At 35.9% G+C, this 24,660-nt stretch overlaps 1 protein-coding gene across 3 annotated transcripts in view; it reads left to right on the top strand.

The window, feature by feature from the left end:
• Positions 1-24,660, top strand: part of MACC1 (MET transcriptional regulator MACC1) — a 108,225-nt gene that overhangs the window by 61,795 nt on the left and 21,770 nt on the right. For 2 of the 3 annotated variants that reach the window (XM_047753302.1, XM_047753300.1), the window contains exon 6: positions 6,879-9,358. In XM_047753302.1, coding sequence (XP_047609258.1) covers positions 6,879-7,091 — 213 coding nt within the window. In that variant the 3' untranslated portion in view covers positions 7,092-9,358. Of the gene's footprint in view, positions 1-6,878; positions 9,359-24,660 lie in introns of those variants that run through there. The other variant, XM_047753301.1, reaches the window with a different exon arrangement.

Genomic DNA, 24,660 nt, shown 5'->3' with positions numbered 1-24,660 from the left:
TGTGACAGTAAATGATTTTGGAAAAGTGAATGAAGTATATTAATTTTTTAGTAATATGGCCGAGATTACTTACAGAAAGAATGAAGGTAAGGGAGAAGTTAGCAATGATTTTAAGCCTTCTCTTCCAAGGAGCCGGCAGAATGGTAATCCATGGGAAAAAAACAAGGAAAAAAATCTTGGCTGGTCAGCTTTTTCTTACTGGCTTACCAACATTTAATTTTCCTTGGAAAATGTCTCTGACAAAAGGTAAAAGGAATATCCTTGAACTCTTAACAGTTTTCTGGTTTCCTGGCTCACTCTGCACTACTTGGATTTTGCTTATAGGGATGTGGCATATCTGGTTATGTATCTGGGTCTGGCTCAGTTCTAGCCTTGGTACTTAAATCTAGAGTTTGCTGTTCTTTTACTATAAGAAATACATTTACATTTTCTTTAAAAGGGAAAAGATTCATCTACCAGTGGTAAAGTTTATAGAGTAATTTCTTAAATCTTCATTGTTTGTACTAGAGATCTGGCACAGTGACATAATATTTAGATTATCATAGTTTATTTTGTACAACACTATAATGCTTGGTGCTACAATCTTTAATTCCAAAAAGATACTCCATGTTTTGAAGTGATAGAATAAAGAAAAAAAGACTTCAATTTAATTCATAGGGTATCACAGTGTATTCCTATGATTTTTTGATTTAATTCTATATGTCCTATTACCACCCTGAAATCAAATAGAAATAATAATAATATTAAGTTAAATATTATAATAGATATCTTAAAAGTATTTAGCGTCACTAATATTTGATTTAAGGTTTAGATTTTCCTTTATCAAGGATTATTATTAGGAATCACAAACAATAAATTTTTGAAAACTGAACACCAGCTAATTATAAGGCTTAAATCAGCATTTATTGAAACTGCTTATTTGTGGCAATACTTTAGTGAGAAAGCCTCAGATTTATAGCCAGGTGACCTGGATTCTTTTCCTAGCTAGAATTTGGTGAGAATAGCTTGACCAGCAGGTTTTCCTAAGATGTTAGACTGTTTTGATGCAGTAGCTTGGAATGAGACCTCTGTCTTTCTCTGGCTCCTGCTTAACTGCTAAAGTTTCACATAGTTTATCCTAGAGCAAATAGAGCTTGCTATGCTCAAAGAGACTTTTCAGAGAGTCTTTTTTAAATCAGGTTTTAACCAAGTACCATGTCCCTTTTGAGGAAATAAGGACTCCTGATATGTTAGTCTCTTTTCTCTTCTGAAAATAATGGCAACCTCATCTCCAACAATTTCTATGTACTTTCCAATTATAGGTGATGGAAGGCCACCTGGATATTGTAAACGATGCACTGAAGATAGAATACGTATAATAATCATTAATGGGGCAAATTTGTCTTAATACTTCTTTGGCTAATTGTACCTAAAATGAAATATTGCTCCTAAGTAGGTAGATTTTTAACCTTTTAATGTGGCAAAATGTAATTATCTAAAGGTAGTTAAAGCCACTTGCATTTTTTATACTGTTCATATCTTATGAGCTAAAAAAAGACATAGAATGCTATGTTCAAATCTGAATTGCTTTTGTTCATGTTATATTTCATTGTCTATTGTATTATCTAATGAGTCTGACTGGCTTTTGGGAAAATGCATTCTAAATTTGGAAAACTTCATTTTTTTGTCTCTGTTTTGTTTCATTTCTTTTGGCATTCCATTATTACTTTTTCATTGCTTCTTTACCTTTTTATTTGTCCTCTAATATCTGGAAGATAAACCAAAGACATATTCCTTCTACACAAATGCTCTTACTTTAGAAATTGCTCAACTTTAGAAGATTAGATGCTTACTAATGCTGCTGCTCCTTATATAAAGAAATCAAAGCACATAGATAAGAAGTTGACAACTATACTTTTATCAGCCTCATACTTCCTGTTCAGAGATGAGCCCATAAACACCATGAAGTTAACGTCAAAAATCTAAGAGTTAAAGAATAAGAATGATGCCAGTGTGTCAAATATTGGTGATAAAGATGAGAAGGCTGAGGGAATTTGTTTTGTGGTTAAGAATAATTCAACAAAAACAAACCCTCAGGAGCATACTTTCCTTTTGATTTGTCAGAGCAATAGTGCAGAGTTTCTGCATATCTTCCTTTAAATCATAGCATTAAGAAAGAGAGGAAGAACTATTTTTAAACCACTGAATGGATATAAAATAACATAAACCTGAAAGAGATCTTGGCAGTCCACAACTCATGTCCAGTTTTGGAGGACTTAACTTAGATCATCCCAGAAAGAAAATTGTTTATTCTAGTTATTTTATTTATTCAAACATTTCTAGAGAAAATGACTTTATTTTCTCTTTATTATGAAGTTTAGAATACCTTGTGGCCTTAATGTGTATGTTTACTTGGGCATAATTTCATGAAGTCTGTAGTGAATTAATGTATGTCTTTGTCTCTGATAACATATTCAGTTAAGTAAGAAAAATAGAATGACCTAAGAAAATAAGAAATTCTGAAGAAAGAAAAATGTGTTTAAGAACTTGAGTTCAAATGTCGTATATCTATACCATAAAAGACAACAAACAACTAATGAAACTCTTGAATTGATGAAAGCTGGACTTTTATCAGTTTGTTAAGGCAAATCTCAATATATAAAAAGCCATATTTATCATGCCTGGCAGAGATTTGCTTATTAAGGGAAAACATAGTTCCTGACATGTAATATTTTTCGTTTTATCAAGTACATAACTAAAACATAGGCTTTTGATCCTATTTCTTCTCAATTTTTCTCAATACTTGCCCCCTTAATTATAACCCCAAACTCCATAAGTATTTTAATATTTGTTTGTGTTTATATCTCCTGCTTAAAGAAAGTTAACTTTTCTTCTTGAATATTTTATATATGTTGCCTTTTTAATCTTCAACAAATTCTAAATTCTCCATCTGGCTAAGTTGAAATTTAAACCAAACTATCCTTTCAATTATATAATATTTATTTTTACAAATTTTTTTCCTTTGAAACGTACTTTTATTTTTCATTGCTTCTCCTTCTAACTTTGTCTATCTTCCTTCAACGTCCAGATTCCAGACATGACCCATTTATTCTATGGCTTCCAGTTCCTTGGCACCTGCTCATATCTGTAGTATGCCCTCCACCACTCCCTTGAAACTTTCTTCTCCAAGGTTACTATTACCACAATCCTGAATTTTCTGTTTTCTTTCATGTTTCTATTTTTCTATTACTTCTGAGAAGTAGCAGGAAAAAGATGTCCTCAGTGAGTGGCATGCTGGTAGGTATTTAGCAATGAGTTCCTTAAAGGATAAAAAGCCCTCATGTATAGCTTTTTCCAATTTCCTTGGTATACAAACTCCCAACTTTGGTGATTTTAATATTTCAGTGTGATGGAATTGAGAGGCCATATGAACAACCGGCTGGTGTGAGCCAGCTCCAGCAAGCCACTGAATGTCCTCTTGGGGGATGCTGAGTCCTTAACTTTTCCAACATGAAGCAGTTTGCTTAATTTTCTATTACTCTGACATCAGCTTCTCCCCATCCTTTCATTGCTTCTATTTCTTAGTCGTGGTCCCTAATGGTAGACTTAGGGATTAAAATTTTCATCCCTTTATTTTCCTCCTTGGCATTTTCCTCTACTCTCATGCTTTTCACCATCACTTTAGCATGAGTGATGCTAAACTCTTGCCTGCTCATAGAGATCATCTCTCTATTAAGATTTCTTATTGGAGACGAGAGATAGCCCCTTACTTCAGACTCAGTAAAGCTAAAACCTGACTCCTTATCTTTCCCTCACCCAAAACATACTCACTTTCTTTCATATCCTATTAAAAAGTATTAAATACAAACAAAATACCAGACACTTCATGGGGCACTTTGGACACAGGCATGGGGATTATTATCTATATTTTATAGATTAGAAAATTCAAAGCTTAGATAATTTGATTAACTTACTCACATTGACCTATCCAGTAGACCATAGAAACCAGACATGAACCCAGGACTCCGAAACCAAAAATTATCTTTTTTTTTTTATTATACCATAGTGTTTCTAAGTCAATGGAACTATCATTTTTTTCTTACACTAAGTTAGATTATGCAAGTAACTTTTTAGTTGTTCTTAACTATTATTAATTGCCAAATCCTATCTATTCTTACATTGTGACAGTGTTTATGCAAGTATCTATCTTCTTCCATGCCTTAAAGCTTCTAAAAACAAGAACCCTGCTATAATCATTATTTTATTCCTTTTTTGTAACAAATTTCTCATAGCAGTAGGTATTCAATAATTTTGATGTAATAAGTGAAATAAACACTAAATGAACAGCAATGTATTTCAAATATTTTCATTTTATGTGTACGTGATGTTTTTGTCATCTGTATTGAGAGCCAATAATGATATTATATACAGCAGATCAAATTTTGCACTGAAGGAATATTCAGGTTTAGTTTGCTGCACAGAGAAACAAAAATGGGATACAAAAATGTATTCATATTTTAGTACAAAATATGAAGTTTACCATTGCCCTAGTGTTTTTAGCCCAAAGTTGTTGTATCTATTTCTAGGTAGCTTAGTGAGTTTCAGGCAACATGCCTCCTTGTATTTCTGACTAATTCAGAGGACTCCTGGGAAGTCATTTTATACGTACAGAGGTCCTAATTAGGGTCCAGGACTCAGCAATCTGTCCACATTTCTGTGAATTGCAAGAGCTGGCCATCCTGCTCTACTATCAGTACAAATTGCCAAACTTGAGGGATAACATGGCCCTGTGCCTAAGTAAGTAGATAAATGTATCATTGGGCTTCTTCTGAATCTGTAGTTTCTAACCCCCACATCACCTTGGAATATTTCCTGCTTCCAACAGCTCCAAGGGGCTGCTCCGTGATTGAGTATGCCTCAGGCTTTTTCTATACATAGTGATCCACTCTGCTGCAGCAAGATATGTAATGCAGAGTTTTTCTGCCAAGGAAAGTTAGTGAAGTTATTTGAATCTGTATTGTAGTACACAATCCAAAAATTACCAGTTTGCAGTTCTTAAGAAATATCTGTTTTCTATGATACTGTGCCATTATCTTGGTATTGAAATGCTCTTGTTTGCTGCATATAATAAAATATCTTCAAATACTTCTTTTTATCAGGCTCAGTCACTAAAGGGCTTAGGATAGTCTTAGAAGCCTTTAGCTATAAACAGTATTATTTGAAACAATATATGACAAGTTGAAAAATAATGTACCAGGTAGTTGGACATTGGGGAATTTTAAATGAATGCAACATAGGATATAAAGCTTTTACAAAGGGTTGGAATATACCTACTCAGAATAATCTACTCACTTAGTGCTTCTTTGCATCTTAGCAAGGACAGGCAAGATTGAATCTGGCAAAAAGGCTCTATTAATAAGCCTCAACTCATCTTCCATTGCAGAACTAATAGTGTGACCTGCACTTTGGAAGTTTTAATTTCAATGTGAGTATTCAGAAAAACAGATGAGAGAACACTTTATTCACAGCTTGTCAGTGATAGAAGATACAGTTCTTTATAAATCAGCTTGGTGAGGATAAAACTTATATACAGAATGATTTCTATTGCTGCATCATGGCCAACTCTCTATGGTTTAACTTTGATAATTATCGAAGCTTTGTCAAGAGATGTGAAAATGTGAGTGTTCATGGCTATTTAGGGATGCCAGTTGGTAAATAACATCAAAGATTATCCTTTGAGCCTGATGTCTAGCCTTTTATATAGATTGAATTGAAACATAACAGAATTCCTTATTTAGATCTTTCATTCTTTTAACTTCAATTGTCGAGTACATGGGGATATCAGTGGAGGCTGAAAATTATATCCCAAGGCCCTACTTCATGTGATATTGCTGTTAATGGAGGCTCTATTTTAAGAGAGCAACTTTGCATAATATGCGGCCCACAGTCTGTGTTCCTGCACTTTGAAAGTGATAAAATCACAAATGAGTTAGTTTAATGAACCCAAATAAGTAGGAAAGCAAAGTTTATATTCCAGATATTCCCATTATAAGTGTGGAGTTCATTTGGTTGTTTTCCTAGAGAAAATTTATGTTAACCTGGATGTGTGTGTGTATTCTACAATTTGTCTTATTTGGTTGGCCTTTGTCTCTATTCTCTCTGAGCCTGGTTGCCTTGGTTACCATTACATACACGCTTGTATGTGAAATTCCTATTTGACGTACATTTATTTCTATGGAAACAATGAGGTCATTGGTATGGGTAGTTGCCTAGGGAAAGCATAATAAAGTATTGAATATTTATCTTTCTTTTGGTGATAAAATGTGTCATTAAATTATTTTTAATTAGAGAACTATATTTTTGCTTTCCATTTGACTTGATCATGAAGCTGCATTTTTCCTTATTTATAAATTTGCTCAAATAAGATTACTTAAAGCATTAGATGTACAGTATAGTTCCTTCTTGTGATATGTGGTGTCATAAAGATCACTACAGATACATATAAAAATAAAAGAGTTATTACTTTAGCCTGAAAAGCCTTTCAGGGAGTGAAAAGTTTACCTCAATAACATTTGTTAACATAAAAAAAATGCACGAGGAATTTTATGTATATTCTTACGAAGACAATGAGGAATGTTTAGACAGTGAATCAAGAAAAAAAGGCCCTGTGCGTGGTCATTATTCTTAAACTCTTGAGGTTTAGAAACCTCAAGAGAGATTTAACAGAGAAGTGATAGTTATTAAAATACATTTTCTGTGACATTAAATAAGTGCATCTATAATTAATATTCCATTTTCTTTTTGAGTCTTAAGAGGCTGCTGAACCTTTTTCCAAAGCATCTATTTGCCCTTCTGATTTATTTCCACACTACTCCAGTCTAATTTTTTTTTCTTTATAGATGATGTGGAAACCTGCCTATGATTTTCTCTATACTTGGAGTGCTCACTACGGAAATAGCTACAGAGATGTGTTACAAGACCTTCAATCAGCCTTGGATAGAATGAAAAATCCTGTGACCAGACAATGGCGGGACTTAACTGGAGCTTTAATATTAGTAAATTCTTTAGAGGTTTTGAGAGCAACTGCATTCTCCACTTCAGAAGAAGTATAGAAATGAAGGGTATGTTTTTTGGAGGAGGGCCTGGGGATAGAATAGGTGTGTGTGTGTGTGTGTGTGTATGTGTGTGTGAAAGATGAAGAATCTGAGAAAAGTATTACTTATTTTTTTCATATTTGAAAAAATATTTTTTCTCCTGGTGAAAGCACAGCATGACACAAAATCCAAAGGTGGGTTTTATAATCAAATATGTGTTTTTGTATATGTTTCAAATGCAAACATTAAGGTGTTTTCTTATTGAGAAAGGAAAGAAAAATCCCCTCTCCCTTTCAAAGTTACTTTTAGTTGAAACAAATGACGGCTAGCAAAATTATGTCACACAGATATCCAGATTATTCAGAGGCTCTCCATGTGAACATGAGTTTTATCAGGAGACAGGGAGAGAGGAGAAGCAAACATAGGAACAGGGCTCCAGGCTTTCTGTATCTGATCTCTGTTATTTCTCAGTGGCATTTGTTGGCATTATTTCTTTTCCATGTGAAGGAACTAAGGACTAAAGAGGATGCTCAGAACAGTACAGGCAGTGTGAAAGAGGTTTTCTGTCTGCAAAACCTGGTTATACTTAAAAAAAAAAAGCATAGCACATAGGAATATAGTAACAACAATTAAATGTGTATTAAAATGTATAGGGAAATTGTAGCTATTTCATTTTAATTGAAGCTCACTGCTCTTTCCCACCATCTCTTGAAAGACTGCCGGAAGGAAAATATGACTTATCAGAAATCCATTGTCTGCATCCACCAACTGGAGTTTTCACCACCTTCCTCCAGTATTTTGAGACCTAACTAATCATGCCTAACTTGGACTTTTCCTTCAGGATCCTAGTGCAGAGTAGTTCTTTAACTCTCAAAGATATTTAATAGCAAAAGTTATTTTTTAAAAAACCTGATTTATCACTGTGAAGTGCAGCAATCTTAACCACTGATATCTTTGTATATGTTCATGTGTTCACGTAAACACATGTATTTGTGTGTGTGTGTGTGTGTGTGTGTGTGTGTGTGTGTGTGTGTGTGTATACCAGAGTGTTTTATAAAGCTTTGGAAGACAAAGATTATGTAGGAATTTGGACCAGTATAAGTGCTAACTGTGGAGTAGTTGATAAAGAGATGGTCTGGGCTTACTCAGATGTTCAATCTTCTGTTTATGTATTTTAGACAGTCATTCATTTATTGTCACTTAGTTGACAGATGGAGTGTGTGTACCTACTCTGTGGCAGACACGTAGATGTTTGAGGCTAATAGCTAATAATGGGGAATAAACAGCATGATACTTGACTTCAGTACAGCTGAAGTGATTGAGACAATAGTAAAAAAATCTATACAGACAAATCTTAAAATGGCATCTGCAATACCAGCTGCAATGGAAAAACTGAGATGCCAAGAGATTAGATTTGGGGGATAACATGTGGATCAGGGGATCAAGTTAAGTTTTCTCTGGGAAAGAAATGATGAGCCTAGTAGAGGATCAGACAGTGTTCCTGGTCTGGGGAGGCAAGAAGAGGCAGTTCCTCAATGCACCGAAGCCCTCAGGCAGGAGGGGAGCTCAGAAGATGCAGGAAGCCAGGGTGAAGGGCTGGAAAGGGCGAAGGAGTGAAGGAAGGAAAGATGCTCTCAAAGGTAATGCGGATGAGCTGAATAAGGATTTTATTTAGAGATCCTGAATAAAACATGTCCATTTGGCTAAAAAGTAAGAGCAGACTCTTTTTAGAGCTTTTAATACACCCACCCTGGGGTATTTGGTATGCTGGCAAATGTAATTCGAATTAGGGTTTAAGATCTTTAAGGCTTTTAATATTTATATTTGATGATAAGAGAATACAGCCTGCCCAAGGAGTTATGTACACCCATTCAAGGACGGAATTTATTTTTGTTGAGAACAAATTCAGGAAGAAGGAAAAAAAAAAAAGATTTTAAGATCGGAACGCAATCATTTTTAGTGGTGATTTTGCTTTCTTTAGAACATTCTTGGAATCTTATTAGCATGTCAGCAAATCAGAGAATTTCGGGAAAGGATAATAAGGAATTAATAACTGGGTTTTTCCAGGCTCTAAGATCTGAGACAACAGAGATCTTTTTAGCTGATTAGGGTAGTAAGATGAAGTAAATCACTTCAGGTTTATCACATCATGTGTTGTGATTGTGGTTGGGAAGTTTATCAAGAGTTTAAAAAATGAACAAGATGGTCTCTGAAATTTAAGGATGAAACAATGATTTAAATATTAATACACACAAAGATATTTTATAATCTTGTAATAAATGCTTTCAGAGGAATTTTAAACCCGTGTCCAAACATTCTGTTCTTTTAAATATGTCCTAATATTTTTATAAATCATTTCTACTTTTCAAAATTTTATATTTTTCTTCCTATAATGGATTTTCAAAATCAGAAAAGATTAGCCCAGTAATCACATATTGCCTTTAACGTTTGGCAGCAAATCAAGGGAAGTAATAAGGCACTTAAATCCCATCCTTGACATCATTAAAAGCATCAAAAGCTATTAATATAAAACATCTTTAAGCATTTCAAAAGTGAAAAAAACAGATGATTCCTCAGGCTTTTCCTGTAATGATGGTTTGGGATGAGATTTTTGTTCAGTGCTCAACTTGCAAGGTAACAATTTTTCTATGTAAGCCACAAATCCTCTACATTCTTCTGTTAAAGCCTTAATATGAAGGCCAGCTAAGGAGGTGCGAGCAGTTGTGTGTCATTAACTGTTCATACCAGTCATGAATATCCTTTCATGTCCTCTAAGTTAGAAAATACCATATGAAGTTTTGAACTTAGGGATGACTAGGTTTCTGGAAGAAGCAGAATATCCCTTAATGGATGGAAGTGTTGCTGTTACTAAGTAGCTTTGAATATGTGATACAAAAATACAGTAAAAGAAATACATTCAAAATTGTACAATGCCATAAATAATTGGAAGTTTCAAAACTCAAATTTCCATACTGTGATAGTGAAAATTATATTTTCTGTAGTTTTTTAATGTCTAAGGATTATATGAGGCTATAAGGCACTATGAAGGAAAAGGAGAGTAATAAAAATTATGTTTCTGGAGTCTTAAAATAGATCACGTCTTCCCCACTCTTCTGTATGAAGTTTCCTTCATGTGCTGCTATATAACTTAGTGAGTTCCAAAGTTCCAAACATCATATGTTCCTGTTATGCTGGGTGGAGTTACCTCAAAGACATTCTTCAGAATAGCATAATTTTTTTCATTTATAATGATTTTTATTTTTTCCATTATAGCTGGTTTACAGTGTTCTGTCAATTTTCTACTGTACAGCAAGGTAACCCAGTTACACATGAATGCATACATTCTTTTTTCTCACATTGTCATGTTCCATCATAAGTGACTAGACATAGTTCCCAGTGCTATTCACAATAGCCAAAACATGGAAACAACCTAAATGTCCATTGACAGATGATTGGATTAAGAAGATGTGGTATATATACACAATGGAATACTACTCAGCCATAAAAAGAACAAAATAATGCCATTTGCAGCGACATGGATGGAACTAGAGACTCTCATACGAAGTGAGGTAAGTCAGAAAGAGAAAGAAGACAATTACCATATGATATAATTTATATTGAGTAGCATAATTTTTGAAAGTTGGTTTCTTGCATGTGTATTCACTAATCCACAACACAGAATAGACAGTGACTATGTATACACGGGAAATTTTAATTTGTACATATGTAACGTCTCATGTATATCTGCTATTTACCTATCATTATTTCATTAAATGCTATAGAAATATTTGGCTTTTGAATATATATTTTACACTGATTTCTATTTATGTAGATCTAGGCTCATGTAGGCCAGAAAGTTTTAAATCTAATAGCTTTGCAATTCTGAATAATAGTGTCAATTTATACATGAGGGAATAGAAATACAGAGATTTAGCACTGTATAATAATTAGTAATGCTAAAGGAGAAAATTCCAGAGCAAGCTGTTGTAGTAGTGAATACAACATGCATGGCTTTTTCTGCAAGATACTAGTCCAGAAGTTGAAGGCTGTGCCTTCTGATCTTTGCCTATTACTTCCTAAGAAACTTTTGAAGCTTCATTTTTCTCTTCTAAAATAATGGGCTTCAGTTTTCTCCTCTAAAATAATGGGCTTGAATTGAATAATCTCTGAATTCCTCTTAGGCTTAAATGTCTATGAATGTATAATGGGTAGGATATTGTTTTGCTATGAGGGAAAAGAATATGAACTAAGACTACTAGTTTGAATATCAATGATCTACATTACAATAACGTCTCCTATGTGTGAGGCACAGCATACATAGCATGCACACATAAGCACACTTAGTACTTTATAGATATTATCTCATTTATTACTCACATAGCCTAATGAAACTGGTTGGGCAATATGCACTATTTTGAGTAGCTGAACACACCAACTATTCAAAACAAACTAGAATACAGATATGAGGACTGAGTTGAAGGGCGGCAATGGTTTTACCAGGACCTACCCAAAGCACACTGTCAAACACACTTCAGTCTCATTGCAAAGGCCTTAGACCAAGCAACCTCTGCTGCAGAGGTTCTTCAGCCTTAGCAGGAACAGAATCACCTGGAAGGCTTTTTGGAACACAGATTTCTGGGTCTTACCCCAGAATTCTCATTCAGCAGGTCTGGGATGGTGACTGAGAATTTGCATTTCTAAGTTCCCAGGTGATGTATATGCTGCTTGGTCCAGGGACTCCACTTTGAGGACTCCACTGCACCACAAGGGAACTAATTCCTAGAAGCAGATTTTAAATGTTTTTAATATATAAGTCAACACTTAAACCCTCGGAATGTGCTACAACATTTAACATAGTCATATAAATATGATTACTAGTTGAAAATCACACTTAGCCATGATGAAATTACTGGTTTTACTTACACCAGTTCTACCAGGCTCAGTCTTTTATCAAAATTTGGGATTGACAAGTTTGGTATAATGTTCACCTTACACTTATGGTGTAACAGAATTAGCTACCACACTCTTTTTTTAGGATAGTACAAAAATCCATTCTATGGGGAGAAAATACCAGGACATATATACTCCAGGCTCACCCAGTCCCCTTACAGCATGGTAGAAAGCAGGGAGAATGTGAAGGGGAGATAGGAAAAAGTTTGACTATGGTCTAAGGAAAGGAGACTATTTAGGGACAATGGAAACTTTTTCTCTTTGTGCTGGTCTTTTCAAAAGTGGAAAATATCTTTCATTCTTTTTCCTTATCTGATCAGTAATAAGATGAAAACTAAGACTGTCCTTAAAACTGCTAAGAAACTTAAGCTAGAGAAAACACAGCGGCCCTATGTTAAGACTGTCATTTAGCAGTCTTTTGGGAATGGGTGTCAGAAAACCTATTTCTAACTGGCTTCAGCACAAAGAATTTTTTGTCTCTCACAACTGAAAACTCTAGGGGTATTTCAGGCATTCCAGGATTCAGGCCTTCAAGGGTGTGATCAAATTGCTTGTTTTTCACCTTCTCTGATTTTGATTATATTAGTTTCATCCTTGGACTCCACAAAGCAGCCCTACAGCTCTGGGCTCTCCCTCCATGCTGCAGCAGCTCCAGCCTCACATTTTCCCCATGTTCCACTTTCAGGTTGTGGTACTTCATAAATGAGTGAACTTGGCTAAACTATGTTTCCCAGAGTTCTCTTCACTGAATATCTCTGGTTAGGGTTAGCTACAAGAGAAATCTCTTAAAGATTTGGAAGGCCACTGTGGAACAATAGCCATTGGGGACTCTTGGAATGTAGCTGTAGATCAGGCCCCTTTGCAGCATCTGAATCAGCTTGTTGGTTGGGGGTAGCTGCTTGGCCTGCAGCTACTGTTTCCCTGGGTATTTTTCCTTCTTCTCTAAATCCCTGCCAGGCATGAGTGCAAGTCTGCAACCAGAGAACCACTAGAACTGTGGGTTATCCACAGCAGCATTGTTCCTGGCTTGGAGTCTGGGAGGGACCAACCAGGGTGCAAGTAACTGACAAATGCAGATTCTGGTTGTCCTTGCTCTTCCTCAGTCAGCTGTTTATCTTTTCCTTCCCTCAGTCTTACCTGTGACTTCAGGCTTAGCACCAGAGACAAAAGAAAGAGCCAGACTAAGACTGACCAGCTTTCACAAATGCATCGGGTCAAATCACTACAATAAATCCTTATTGTATAACATTGCAGATAGTTCTGCTTTTCTGAGTGAACTCAGATTGATAGGTAGAGCAATAGAGTACTTCCTGATAACCCCAGAACGACTCAATGCAGGACCGATTTAGGTTTTCTGCTTATCCCTCAGCCAGTCACAAAGGGCTCTAACCAGTGGTCCTTTGATTGATTAGATATGGGTCACATGCTTCTTCCTTGATCGCACCTCCTCCATTCAAACCACTGAGTTTGGAAGTCATTGGTGACTGGGTAAAATTGAAATCTGTTCCTGGAACTGAGGGGAGGTGGATGCTGGGGATGTCAATAGCAATTTTCTATTAAAAATGTGATGTGAGATAACCTCAGCATTATTTCCTACACCAGGAAACCTCTTTCCTTCCAGTATAATTTAAGAAGCTAGTCATCTAAGTCCTTCTCACATGACTGGGCAGTGGGCTGCTTCTATTCTGCACTAAATCAAATGCTAAATAAGTGAAACCTCACCAGCAATTTACCCTCCATACACCACTTTATAAATTAATGATGGCATGACAGAGCCATCTAAAACCCTATCAGGACTATGAGTTGACATGACCTAGGATGTCCAGGGACAGATCTATTACTGCTAATTGGTTACTCTCAAGCAGGACCTGTACTCTTGTCAATGCACCTCACCTGCTGCCAGAAAGGAGGTAATTGGGAGAGGCAGGATGGAGGAGGAGTTCTGAGAATGGCTGATGGAGAAAATTGTAGTTGAGATTTGGTGGCAGTCACTACCTGCCCATAAAAAACATCATGGCAGAATCATTTGAACATTCTCTGAATGAAATTATGATAATTTAATTTTTTTTGGCTGTGCCCACAGCATGCTGAAGTTCTAGGGGCAGGGATTGAACCCCTGACACAGCAGTGACAACTACCTGATCATTAACCCACTGTGCCACCTTGGAACTCCTGAATGAAATTATGAAAGCAAGTCCAAGGTCAGGGATATTTCTCTCTTTTTCAGTTATCTGACTTTTCATTGGAGACCTCTTCTTCACTTTTGAATCAGTAATAACCTCTAAATGCTGCTGAAGGGGGAAGTGGAACAGCAATGTGAACAAAGTAAATTAGGTGATTCTAAGATGTTAATGAAAGATAGGACAAAATGATACAAAAAGGATCTACTGACAAAGGTGTTGTATTTCTATGCTTGTTTTGTATACAGAACAACTTTATGAAGCTAAAACTCATAACAATTCATTCTGTTTCTCTTCATACATAATTCCTGTTTAATATGTGTTCAATTATATTCATGATTTACTCTGCATGGAGAAATGATCTTCAGAAGAAAATATCATATTGTTATGTTTTTCAGGATGAAGTGGATTGCTATGGGCTGTGGTGAATAAGAGATTAGTGGTCAAGGTTATTCATGAGAAGATGAAAGAGCACTTGATGTTACATTCCTAAAGCTATTTTTAAGAGGTTTCACTGATAGAGTGGAAGAAAAAAAATCGAAAGTCTTCCTTTCATACTCTTAGAGAACCTTTCTATTTATTCCCATTTTGATTGCTCAGAAGATTACTATGTTCATAGGGATAAGAGTGTAAATTCTGATGTGAGAGCTGCAAACCCCTGCAAGTAGATAATCCACACCCTGGGTTTTTGCTTTGAGCAAGGTTCCTAATCTCTCTTTAATGGTAACTCATTTTGACCACTCAGTATATTCTATATTTATCTACTGGAAAATTCTATTAGTTTGCTGGTACTACCATAAGACAGCATCATAAACTGGTGGCTTAAACAATAAAAATTTTTCTCTCAGTTCTGGAGGCTGGAAGTCCAAGATTAAAGTTTTGGCAGGGTTGGTTTCCTTTGAGGGCCATGAGGGAAGGATCTGTTCCAGGCCTATTTCTCAGCTTGTAGATGGTTATCTTCTCGCTATGTCTTTACCTGTCTTTACCTGGTTTGTGTCCTAATCTTTTTTTTTTAAGGATACTAGTAATATTGGATTAAGACCCACTCTAGTAACTTCATTTTAATTTAATTACTTTTTGAAAGACACCATCTCCAAATCCAGTCACATTCCTAAATACTGAGGGTTATGAGTTCAGCATAAGAATTTGAGGGACACAATCTAAATCATAACAAAAATGATTTGGGGGTCAATTTTTTTCTGTTTAGCCAGTATCAACTACTTTGAATGCATTTTAAACAATTATGCAATGGGCCTTTTAAAATTATGCTTCCTTGCTGTTTTTATCCCAGGTATTCATAGATGGCTGAGAAATGATGCATATTCTAGAACCATAGAGTGAGTAAATTGTGGTAAGATAGCAGACCTAGAGAGCTGGAACCTTTTCACTACATTGCCCTTTTACTTCAGGCAAGATATATCAAATTCTGATTATTAGAATAAATGAAAAGCATACTCATAGATGACTTCCCTTGGGTTTTCTTTGTTGTTACTGTAGGGTCTGAATGCTGCAGATAAAGAATGCTGTTTCTACAGGTGGGGAACATGAAGCAGTTTAGGAACAGACATAGTGTTATGGGTAAGGATTATGAAATTAACCTGGATCTCCTTTTAGTGAACACTGAGGTCCCTGGGAAGGCAAATGTCTTTTATTGAGCAAACTAAAATAAAGGGAGGCTTAGCTCACCCAAAAGAACACTGAGAAAATCTGGGAAGTTTGTCTTGAAGAGTGTGGTGAGTGGGAAGGAAAAAGGATATGCTGGACTCCTGAAGGGGTTGAGTATGTCATCCTGAACAGAGATTTGAGAAAAGTAGCAGAAAAATCTCCAGCTGGGAACTGCAATTTGAGAGGGAAGGCTAAAAAGTCTTCTCTAGTTGTTATTTTTTATAGTCCTTTCAGGGCAATTTTAGTAAACAAGCCTGAAACTGAGGCGTTTCCTGATACTTGGAATTTTCATTGCTGAAACCAGGAAAGTCCCAGACAAACTGAGATAGTTGGTCACCCCAGGTATAAAACACTGAAAGACATTGCTAAAAATAAAAGCAGCAACTGAGAAAGATAACACTTTTAATTATTATCAGGCATTTTGTATCATAGCTTAAATAATCATGATAGTTATGTTAGCAAAGGATGTAAGATATTTTTATAGGTGAAGGGAGACATGGAAAGTACCAAGAATGTGTCCCTGACTTGGGGACAGACTGTCTTGAGAAAAGCGCAAAAGTTAAAGTAAATGCAGGGTGCAGAAGTTGACAGGGAGAGATAATAAATGCAAACCTTGCTAATTACAATTTTTGCTAAGGACCAGACCTGATAAAACTCATGCCATTCTGATGTGGATAAGCTTTGAAATGGTATTTGTAAGTTTGTTACTTAATTACAAGTTTCTCTGACTGCAAAACACTGAATTATAATTCAGTCAAAAAATACAGTGGTCAAAAGAATTTGTGACATTACTGGGCAGTCTGTAGAAAGGGTATTTGTCAAAGTGGTTGTTTTGACTTAGAAAGTCAATATTAGGCATAATCATCTGTACATTAGACATAATCATCTGTACATTTAATTCATTTAATTAATTGATTTTATTGAACTTTAATTGATTTACAGTATTTTATTATTTTCAAGCATATAGCATAGTGATTCAGTATTTCTCTTTAGTGCTCCTGTGTTGCATGCATACTTTTTTGTATTGGATCCTTAACCATTGTATAATGCCCTTCTTTGTCTTTGGTTATAGCTTTTGTTTGAAAGTCTGTTTTGTCTGTATGAGTATTTCCACCCCTGCCTTCTTGTTTCTGTTTGTATGAAATATATATTTCTATTATTTTTCAGTCTGTGTATATCTTTAGCTCCGAAGTGGGTCTCTTGTAGCAGCATATGGGTGAGTCTTTTTTTTTTAAATCCAATCAGCCACCCTATGTCTCTAAATTGAACCACTTTGTCCACTGACATTTAAGTAAGTTATTGATAGGTATGTAGTTGATGCCGTTTTATTTGATATTTTCTGGTTGTTTTTATAGTTCTTCTCTGTACATTTTTCTTTTTGTTTCTTCCTTTCTGGTTGATGATGTTCTTTATTAGTATGCTGTGTTTATTTCTTTTTAGTTTTTGTGTATCTGTTTTAAGTTTTTGATTAGTAGTTACCATGAGGCTCATATATGTTGACCTATAACTATCTACTTGTTTTATACTGGTAGTCATTTTAGTTCAAACATATTCTAAAAGACTACATTTTTTATTCTGATCTCCCATATTTTGTGTTTTTGTTCTTCATGTTTATCCCTTAAATGTTTATTGTAATTATAGTTACTTTTACAACTTTTGGTCTTTAATCTTCATACTGGCCTATTTATTTATTTATTTTTTATATAATTTTTTTATTTTCCCACTGTACAGCAAGGGGGTCAGGTTATCCTTACATGTATACATTACAATTACATTTTTCCCCCACTTTTTTCATTACTTTTTTGGGTCTTACTATTTAATTCTGAGCTTTTTCCCTAACTCATTCTTGGTATTTTTGGTCCTCTGGTTATTCAAGTATATGTCCTAAATCTCCTTTATTTATTTATTTATTTTTTTCCCACTGTACAGCAAGGGGATCAGGTTATCCTTACATGTATACATTTTTCCCCCCACCCTTTGTTCTGTTGCAACATGAGTATCTAGACATAGTTCTCAATGCTACTCAGCAGGATCTCCTTGTAAATCTATTCTAAGTTGTGTCTGATAAGCCCAAGCTCCCGATCCCTCCCACTCCCTCCCTCTCCCATCAGGCAGCCACAAGTCTATTTTCCAAGCCCATGATTTTCTTTTCTAAGGAGATGTTCATTTGTACTGGATATCAGATTCTAGTTATAAGTGATATCATATGGTATTTGTCTTTGTCTTTCTGGCTCATTTCACTCAGGATGAGATTCTCTAGTTCCATCCATGTTGCTGCAAATGGCATTATGTCATTCTTTTTTGTGGCTGAGTAGTATTCCACTGTGTATATATACCACATCTTCCAAATCCAATCATCTGTCGATGGACATTTGGGTTGTTTCCATGTCCTGGCTATTGTGAATAGTGCTGCAATGAACATGCGGGTGCACGTGTCTCTTTTAAGTAGAGTTTTGTCCGGATATATGCCCAAGAATGGGATTGCGGGGTCATATGGAAGTTCTATGGATAGATTTCTAAGGTATCTCCAAACTGTTCTCCATAGTGGCTGTACCAGTTTCCATTCCCACCAAGAGTGCAGGAGGGTTCCCTTTTCTCCACACCCCCTCCAGCACTTGTTATTTGTGGACTTATTAATGAGGGCCATTCTGACTGGTGTGAGGTGGTATCTCATGGTAGTTTTGATTTGCATTTCTCTTATAACCAGCGATGTTGAGCATTTTTTCATGTGTTTGTTGGCCATCTGTATATCTTCTTTGGAGAAATGTCTATTCAGGTCTTTTGCCCATTTTTCCATTGATCGATTGGCTTTTTTGCTGTTGGGTTGTATAAGTTGTTTATATATTCTAGAGATTAAGCCCTTGTCGGTTGCATCATTTGAAACTATTTTCTCCCATTCTGTAAGTTGTCTTTTTGTTTTCTTTTTGGTTTCCTTTGCTGTGCAAAAGCTTTTCAGTTTAATGAGGTCCCATGGGTTTATTTTTGCTCTAATTTCGATTGCTTTGGGAGACTGACCTGAGAAAATATTCATGATGTTGATGTCAGAGAGTGTTTTGCCTATGTTTTCTTCTAGGAGTTTGATGGTGCCCTGTCGTCTATTTAAGTCTTTCAGCCATTTTGAGTGTATTTTTGTGCATGGTGTGAGGGTGTGTTCTAGTTTCATTGCTTTGCATGCAGCTGTCCAGGTTTCCCAGCAATGCTTGCTGAATAGACTTTCTTTTTCCCATTTGATGTTCTTGCCTCCCTTGTCAAAGATTAATTGACCATAGGTGTCAGGGTTTATTTCCAGGTTCTCTATTCTGTTCCATTGTTCTGTCTGTCTGTTTTGATACCAGTACCACACTGTTTTGATGACTGTGGCTTTGTAGTATTTCTTGAAGTCTGGGAGAGTGATGCCTCCTGCTTGGTTTTTGTTTCTCAGGATTGCTTTGGCGATTCTGGGTCTTTTGTGGTTCCATATAAATGTTTGGATTGTTTGTTCTAGTTCTGTGAAAAATGTCCTGGGTAATTTGATAGGGATTGCATTGAATCTGTAGATTGCTTTTGGTCATACTGGCCTATTTAAGTTGTTGATCCTCAGCCCTTACTCTGTACTTGCCTTTCTAATTGGGATTATCTCTTTCTTATGTATTCTTACTATTTTTTCATTTAGAAAAGATTTCCTAAAGTTCTTTTAGAGTTGGTTTAGTATCAATGAAACTTAGTTTTGGCTTGTCTGAGAATTTCTTTCTCTCTCCCTCTTCTCTAAGTGATAGTCTTGCTGTGTAAAATTTCTAGGCTGCAGGATTTTCCCTTTCAGCTCTTTGAATATATCATGACACTCTTTTCTGGATCACAAATCTTCTATAGAAAAATCAGCTGATATCCTTATGGGAGTTCCCTTTTATATGACTCTTTGTTTTTCTCTTGATGCCTTTAGAATTCTTACTTTAACTTTTGCCATTTTAATTATGATTAATTAAATTTTAATTATGTCTGTGTGGGTCTGTTGAGGACCCTCCTTGCTTCCTGTTCTGGAAATCTGTTTCCTTCTTTAGGTTTGTGACGTTTTCAGGCATAATATCATTGAATACATTTTTGATCACCAATTTTCTCTCTCTTCTTCTGGAACCCCTATAATGCAAATGTTGGTATACTTGATACTATCTCCAAAATTTCATAAACTATTTTCATTTAATTATTTTTTCTTTTTGCTGTTCCAATTGGTGATTTCCATTTTCCTAGCTTCCAGATCACCTATGTATTATTCTGTGTCACTTATTTTGCTATTCATTCCTGGTAGTATTTTTAAATTATAGCAATTGAAGTCTTCATTACTGATTGGTCTTTTTTATATTTTCTAGTTCCTTATTAAAATTCTGGCTTTTTTTCCATAATCCTCTTAGTATTCTTATTATTAATGTTTTGAATTTTTTATCTGTTACATTGTTTATTTCTGTTTTGTTATTTTTTCAGGGGATTTTTCTTTCAGTGGAGACTAGTCCCTTTGCCTTCTCATTTTGCTTATCTTTCTGCCTCTATGAGTTTAGGTGAAACAATTACTTATTGTAGTCATGAAGGGATGTTCTAATGTAAGAGTGTCTCTGTAGAGATTGCTTGTGCCCAGTACCTTTTGTTGGAAAGCTAGGTTTGACATGGATGCAAGTCATGTATTTCCTCAGGGTATGCCTGCACCCATCACCTTGGTATGCAGTGGGGATAGAGAGAGGCTAGGGCTGGAGTTGAGTTTGAGGCAGGGCTTCCCTGCTACTCAGTAGCTGTCATCATCCTACTGGGGGCAGGGGCAGATCCCAAGTTGCTGGAGCAGAAGCCCTAAGGGTTGATTCAGAGATGGCTGTTCCCTTTAAGTATGTTCCCTCTTCTCTCCAAGCACTAGGACCAGTGCCTCAGAGAGGAGCAGTGCTAAAACAAAAGGGACCCATGCAGGATCTCTCATGATAGGGTGTTAGCTGTATGGTCCATGCTGCCTCCAATGTACCACCTTTGTAGGCACCAGCAATTGCCCTCACCTGGTTCAGACTCATCCTCATATCTAGTCTTTGTCCCTCACAGCTGACCACTCTCTCCAGCTTTCACTACCCCTACCTGTTGTGGAGACTTGCTGCAGTGCAGGTGGGCCACATGGGCTCTCAGTATTTATCAGGGTGTGCATTGTGGTGGACTGGTCACCATCAGAATTCCAGGCTGTTTCTGCTGCAGTGCTTAAGTGTGTGCCAACAGTTGCCACCCTTGCACCACCCAAACACTGCTCTGGGTCTGAGTTGCCTCTGCATCCCATGGCTGAGCTCTCTCTCTGATTGTGGTAGTTCTAGGAACAGTGCAGAGCTGTGACATGGAGTAAATGAGGCTGGAACATTCATTTTGCTCAGGCTGGTGCATGCACCAGGGCAGTCACTGGAAACCAAGCAGCCACTGGAGCTGTCTTCAGTCTGCCCTTTCAGCCCTGCCTCAGGAGCAAGCCAGTGTATGTGCACTCCTCATGAGCAAAGTCCAGGCTTCTGATTGCCCTCCTCTTAATCCCAGTCAACCAGCCTAGATGAGCCTGGGCACCTCATCTTCCTTGTATAGGACCCCAGGGCTGGGACACCCAATAGGTGGCCCAAGCTGCTCACTCCTCAGGCAGGATCACCACCTGTGTAATATCCCTTTTCTTCTGAGTCCCCTCCCAGGGGAACAGGTCCTCACTTGATCACTTCTCTTCCCTTCCGCCTGATTCTGTGTGTATCTTTCTTGAAGCCTTTGTTGTGCTGAAGTTTTTCTGCCTTCTTCTAGTTAGTTTTCTGTGAGGATTATTCCACATGTAGGTGTATTTAGGACATGTTTGTGGGGAGAGGTGAGTTCCATGTCCTCCCACTCTGCCATCTTGATTGGTCTCTTCTGTACGTTAAATTTAAAACATGAAAAATATGAAAAGCTTTTGTGTCTTAACTTTGTAATATTTGCAAGAGTTTTTGGAAATCCTTCTAATATTACCTAGAACATGAAAGTGACTTTATATGGATACAGTTATCAACCAAACTATCAATTAGCATTTAAAAAACACTAATTTGTGCCAAGTCAAGTACCATATGTATGATACATGATCCAAATAAATTTAAATGGGAATTGATTTAATTAGCATAATCTTGTCAGTGTTAGTCTCCTCTGCTTATTTTTTCTTTCTTTTTCCTTTGTCCTCATCTTTCTCCTCTTCCGCCTCCTCTTTTTCATCCTATTCTTTTTTCTCATTGTCAAAAAGATGAAGTAGGCCTGCTATTCTTAGAACAATATATGAAGTATCTGCTTCTGAGAAAACAGTGTTCATTATTTTTACATCAAGTCTAAAGCACTGTGCAGGGCATAGGACACAAATAAAGAAAACCTTTTCATTCTGACATTGTTTGCTGCCTAGTGGAGGATTACACATGTAAACCAATAATTATAGACATAGCAGAGAAAAATTTCTCAATAGTTGAACTTATGTGTAGAAAGGATTTGACTGAATGTTTACTATCTTAAAGGATTTACATAACATATTAAACATGAAAAGTAGTGAGACTGGTTGTTATCATTACTGCAATTCATTCCTGTTGCTTCTCCTGTGATTTGAAGCATAATAGCAGACATGCTTGTGTTAACCATAAGTTGTTCTTTTTTATATTCACATTTAGCTACATTCAAAGCTCATTTGACAATTAATTTCTACTGTTACACATAGTAATACCAGCGGACTTGAAGACTTTTCTTATCTCCAGACTACCAACTTCTTAAATTCTGTTTTTCTATGTTCTGTAAATGCAGAATAAGTGCAATCGACCAGCTTTCCTGCTTTCTCGGCCCTATTTGTAATTGATAGTTTCTGTATTATTTAGAAACAAAAAACACCTTCAAATGGAAAGTTTCTAAAATCTTATACAAGGTTCCTTATTAAATATTACAGTGACAACTACATTAATGCACTCCTTGATTCCTTGGGGGCAAAGGGCACTTGGAACACAATGTTTAAAGCTCTGGGTAAATTCAGGAATCTATCAGTAAGTCCTGACTCAACAGAATTAACTCAAGTTTACGGGCAGGCTCTTACATTAATAAGAGAGATTGTATTTCCAAAACATTCCAGTGTTTAAAAATGTCTTAGAAAAACTACAGCCCTGTCTAAACAGTGCTCAAGTAGAAATAATTTTATAACTAAGTATTTCTTAAAGAAAGGACCTTGGGATAGGACCAGTTATAATTAACTGTAAAGGTGTGAGTTTGACAATTTTTCCTCTCTTTAGAAGGAAAATAAACATTTAAATGATTGGTCTGTAAAAAAAATTCTTTCTGGACAATGGATAGAGTAATTGGAAAGAATCTCTGGAGCAAGGAGGGTTGATGTAATATGTCCCCCCAAAACACTCCAACAAATAAAAATGTAGACTATCAAAACATATCTGTGAAGGGATTATCTATAATTATAAATTATATAGGCTTATACTATAGGATGACCCATTCCAATCCAGCCACATACTATAGAAATTTTTAAATGGAAATCTGTAATGCAATAGATTTTTAATGTTTTTAATAGGTTATTTATATAAAATTTTATTTTCCACTCAAAAACATACTTTTTATTGTTTATAGTGCTTTATAAAATGAGAGTCCAATAGAATACTTACTTTGAAGTCTTGTTATTGTCATATCTTGTTTTGGTAGTAATGATGGATTGAAATTTCTCTTTCTATGCTTTTTGTATGGTGTGGCTCAATATCATGATTTCCAAGATGGTTGGATATATTCACTGGTGAAGCAATTTGTGTGACTATCAGTCACATTCATATTGGGCATAATTATCAAAACCACTTGACCCATGAAATATATCATAACTCATTGGAGTAACAGATCAGAAAACTTACAGTTGAGAGAAACCCACTGTTGGATCATCAGATTTTATTTCAATAGACTAAGTATTAAAAAGCTCATACCCAAAAGGGCAGGTAATCCCTGAAGAGTAAAGTATCTTTAGGAATTTCCTCAGACTAAAAATATGAATAATGCAACAAGAAGTACAAAATAATTTGCCATCAAAGGGAGGATGTTTGCAGGAGAGCTCTTGGACCAGGTAGGGGACTTGTTAGGAGGTTTGCTTGGGTGGCAAGGTATCAAGGGCAAGGAAGAGAAGGAGGTTTCACTGGCAACTCTTACCAAGGATAAAACTCAGAACTGTGCCGAGAGAAAATATTAAGCCTTTATAAGCACAGGAGATGAAGGCAGTTGAGTATTAGAGAGTTCATGGGGAGTGAACGAGCAATAAGCCAAAGGCTGAGCAGGACTGGGATCTGAGAGTATTTGGAATTTTCTACACTTCTTTGTGGTTCCACCTTACCCTAGATTCTCTTATGATGTTTTACAGCTTCATTCTCTGCATATTGTTATTGTTATATCACCACCCTAATTTTATTATCTTTATTTTAGAAGTATATCACCTGCATTAAAGACTACAAGATAGATAATTGAAAATATACAATAGCTTTTGCCTTATGGAGATATGCTATTTAAATATGCTATTTAAAATTGCAAGCACAATTTTATCTTATGCTTGCACTTCTCCTATTCCTTAGCACCTAAGGATGTAATTTACATATGTAGAGACAATCCTCTTTAACTAAAAGCGAAAACAAAAACATGATGTAAGGTGATATAAGAAAGGCAAAAAAAGATTCATAATATATGTAGCCCTTCATATACATTTAAAAATATATAAAACCGTTATATATTATTTATGATTACATGCATACATATATAGTAAGACTATAAAATACATGCATGAGGAA

This window comes from Phacochoerus africanus, chromosome 11, assembly GCF_016906955.1.
Source record: "Phacochoerus africanus isolate WHEZ1 chromosome 11, ROS_Pafr_v1, whole genome shotgun sequence".
NCBI classification, from domain to species: Eukaryota; Metazoa; Chordata; class Mammalia; order Artiodactyla; family Suidae; genus Phacochoerus; species Phacochoerus africanus.
Note: the sequence above shows the minus strand (reverse complement) of the source record. Positions and strands in the feature narration are given on the sequence as shown.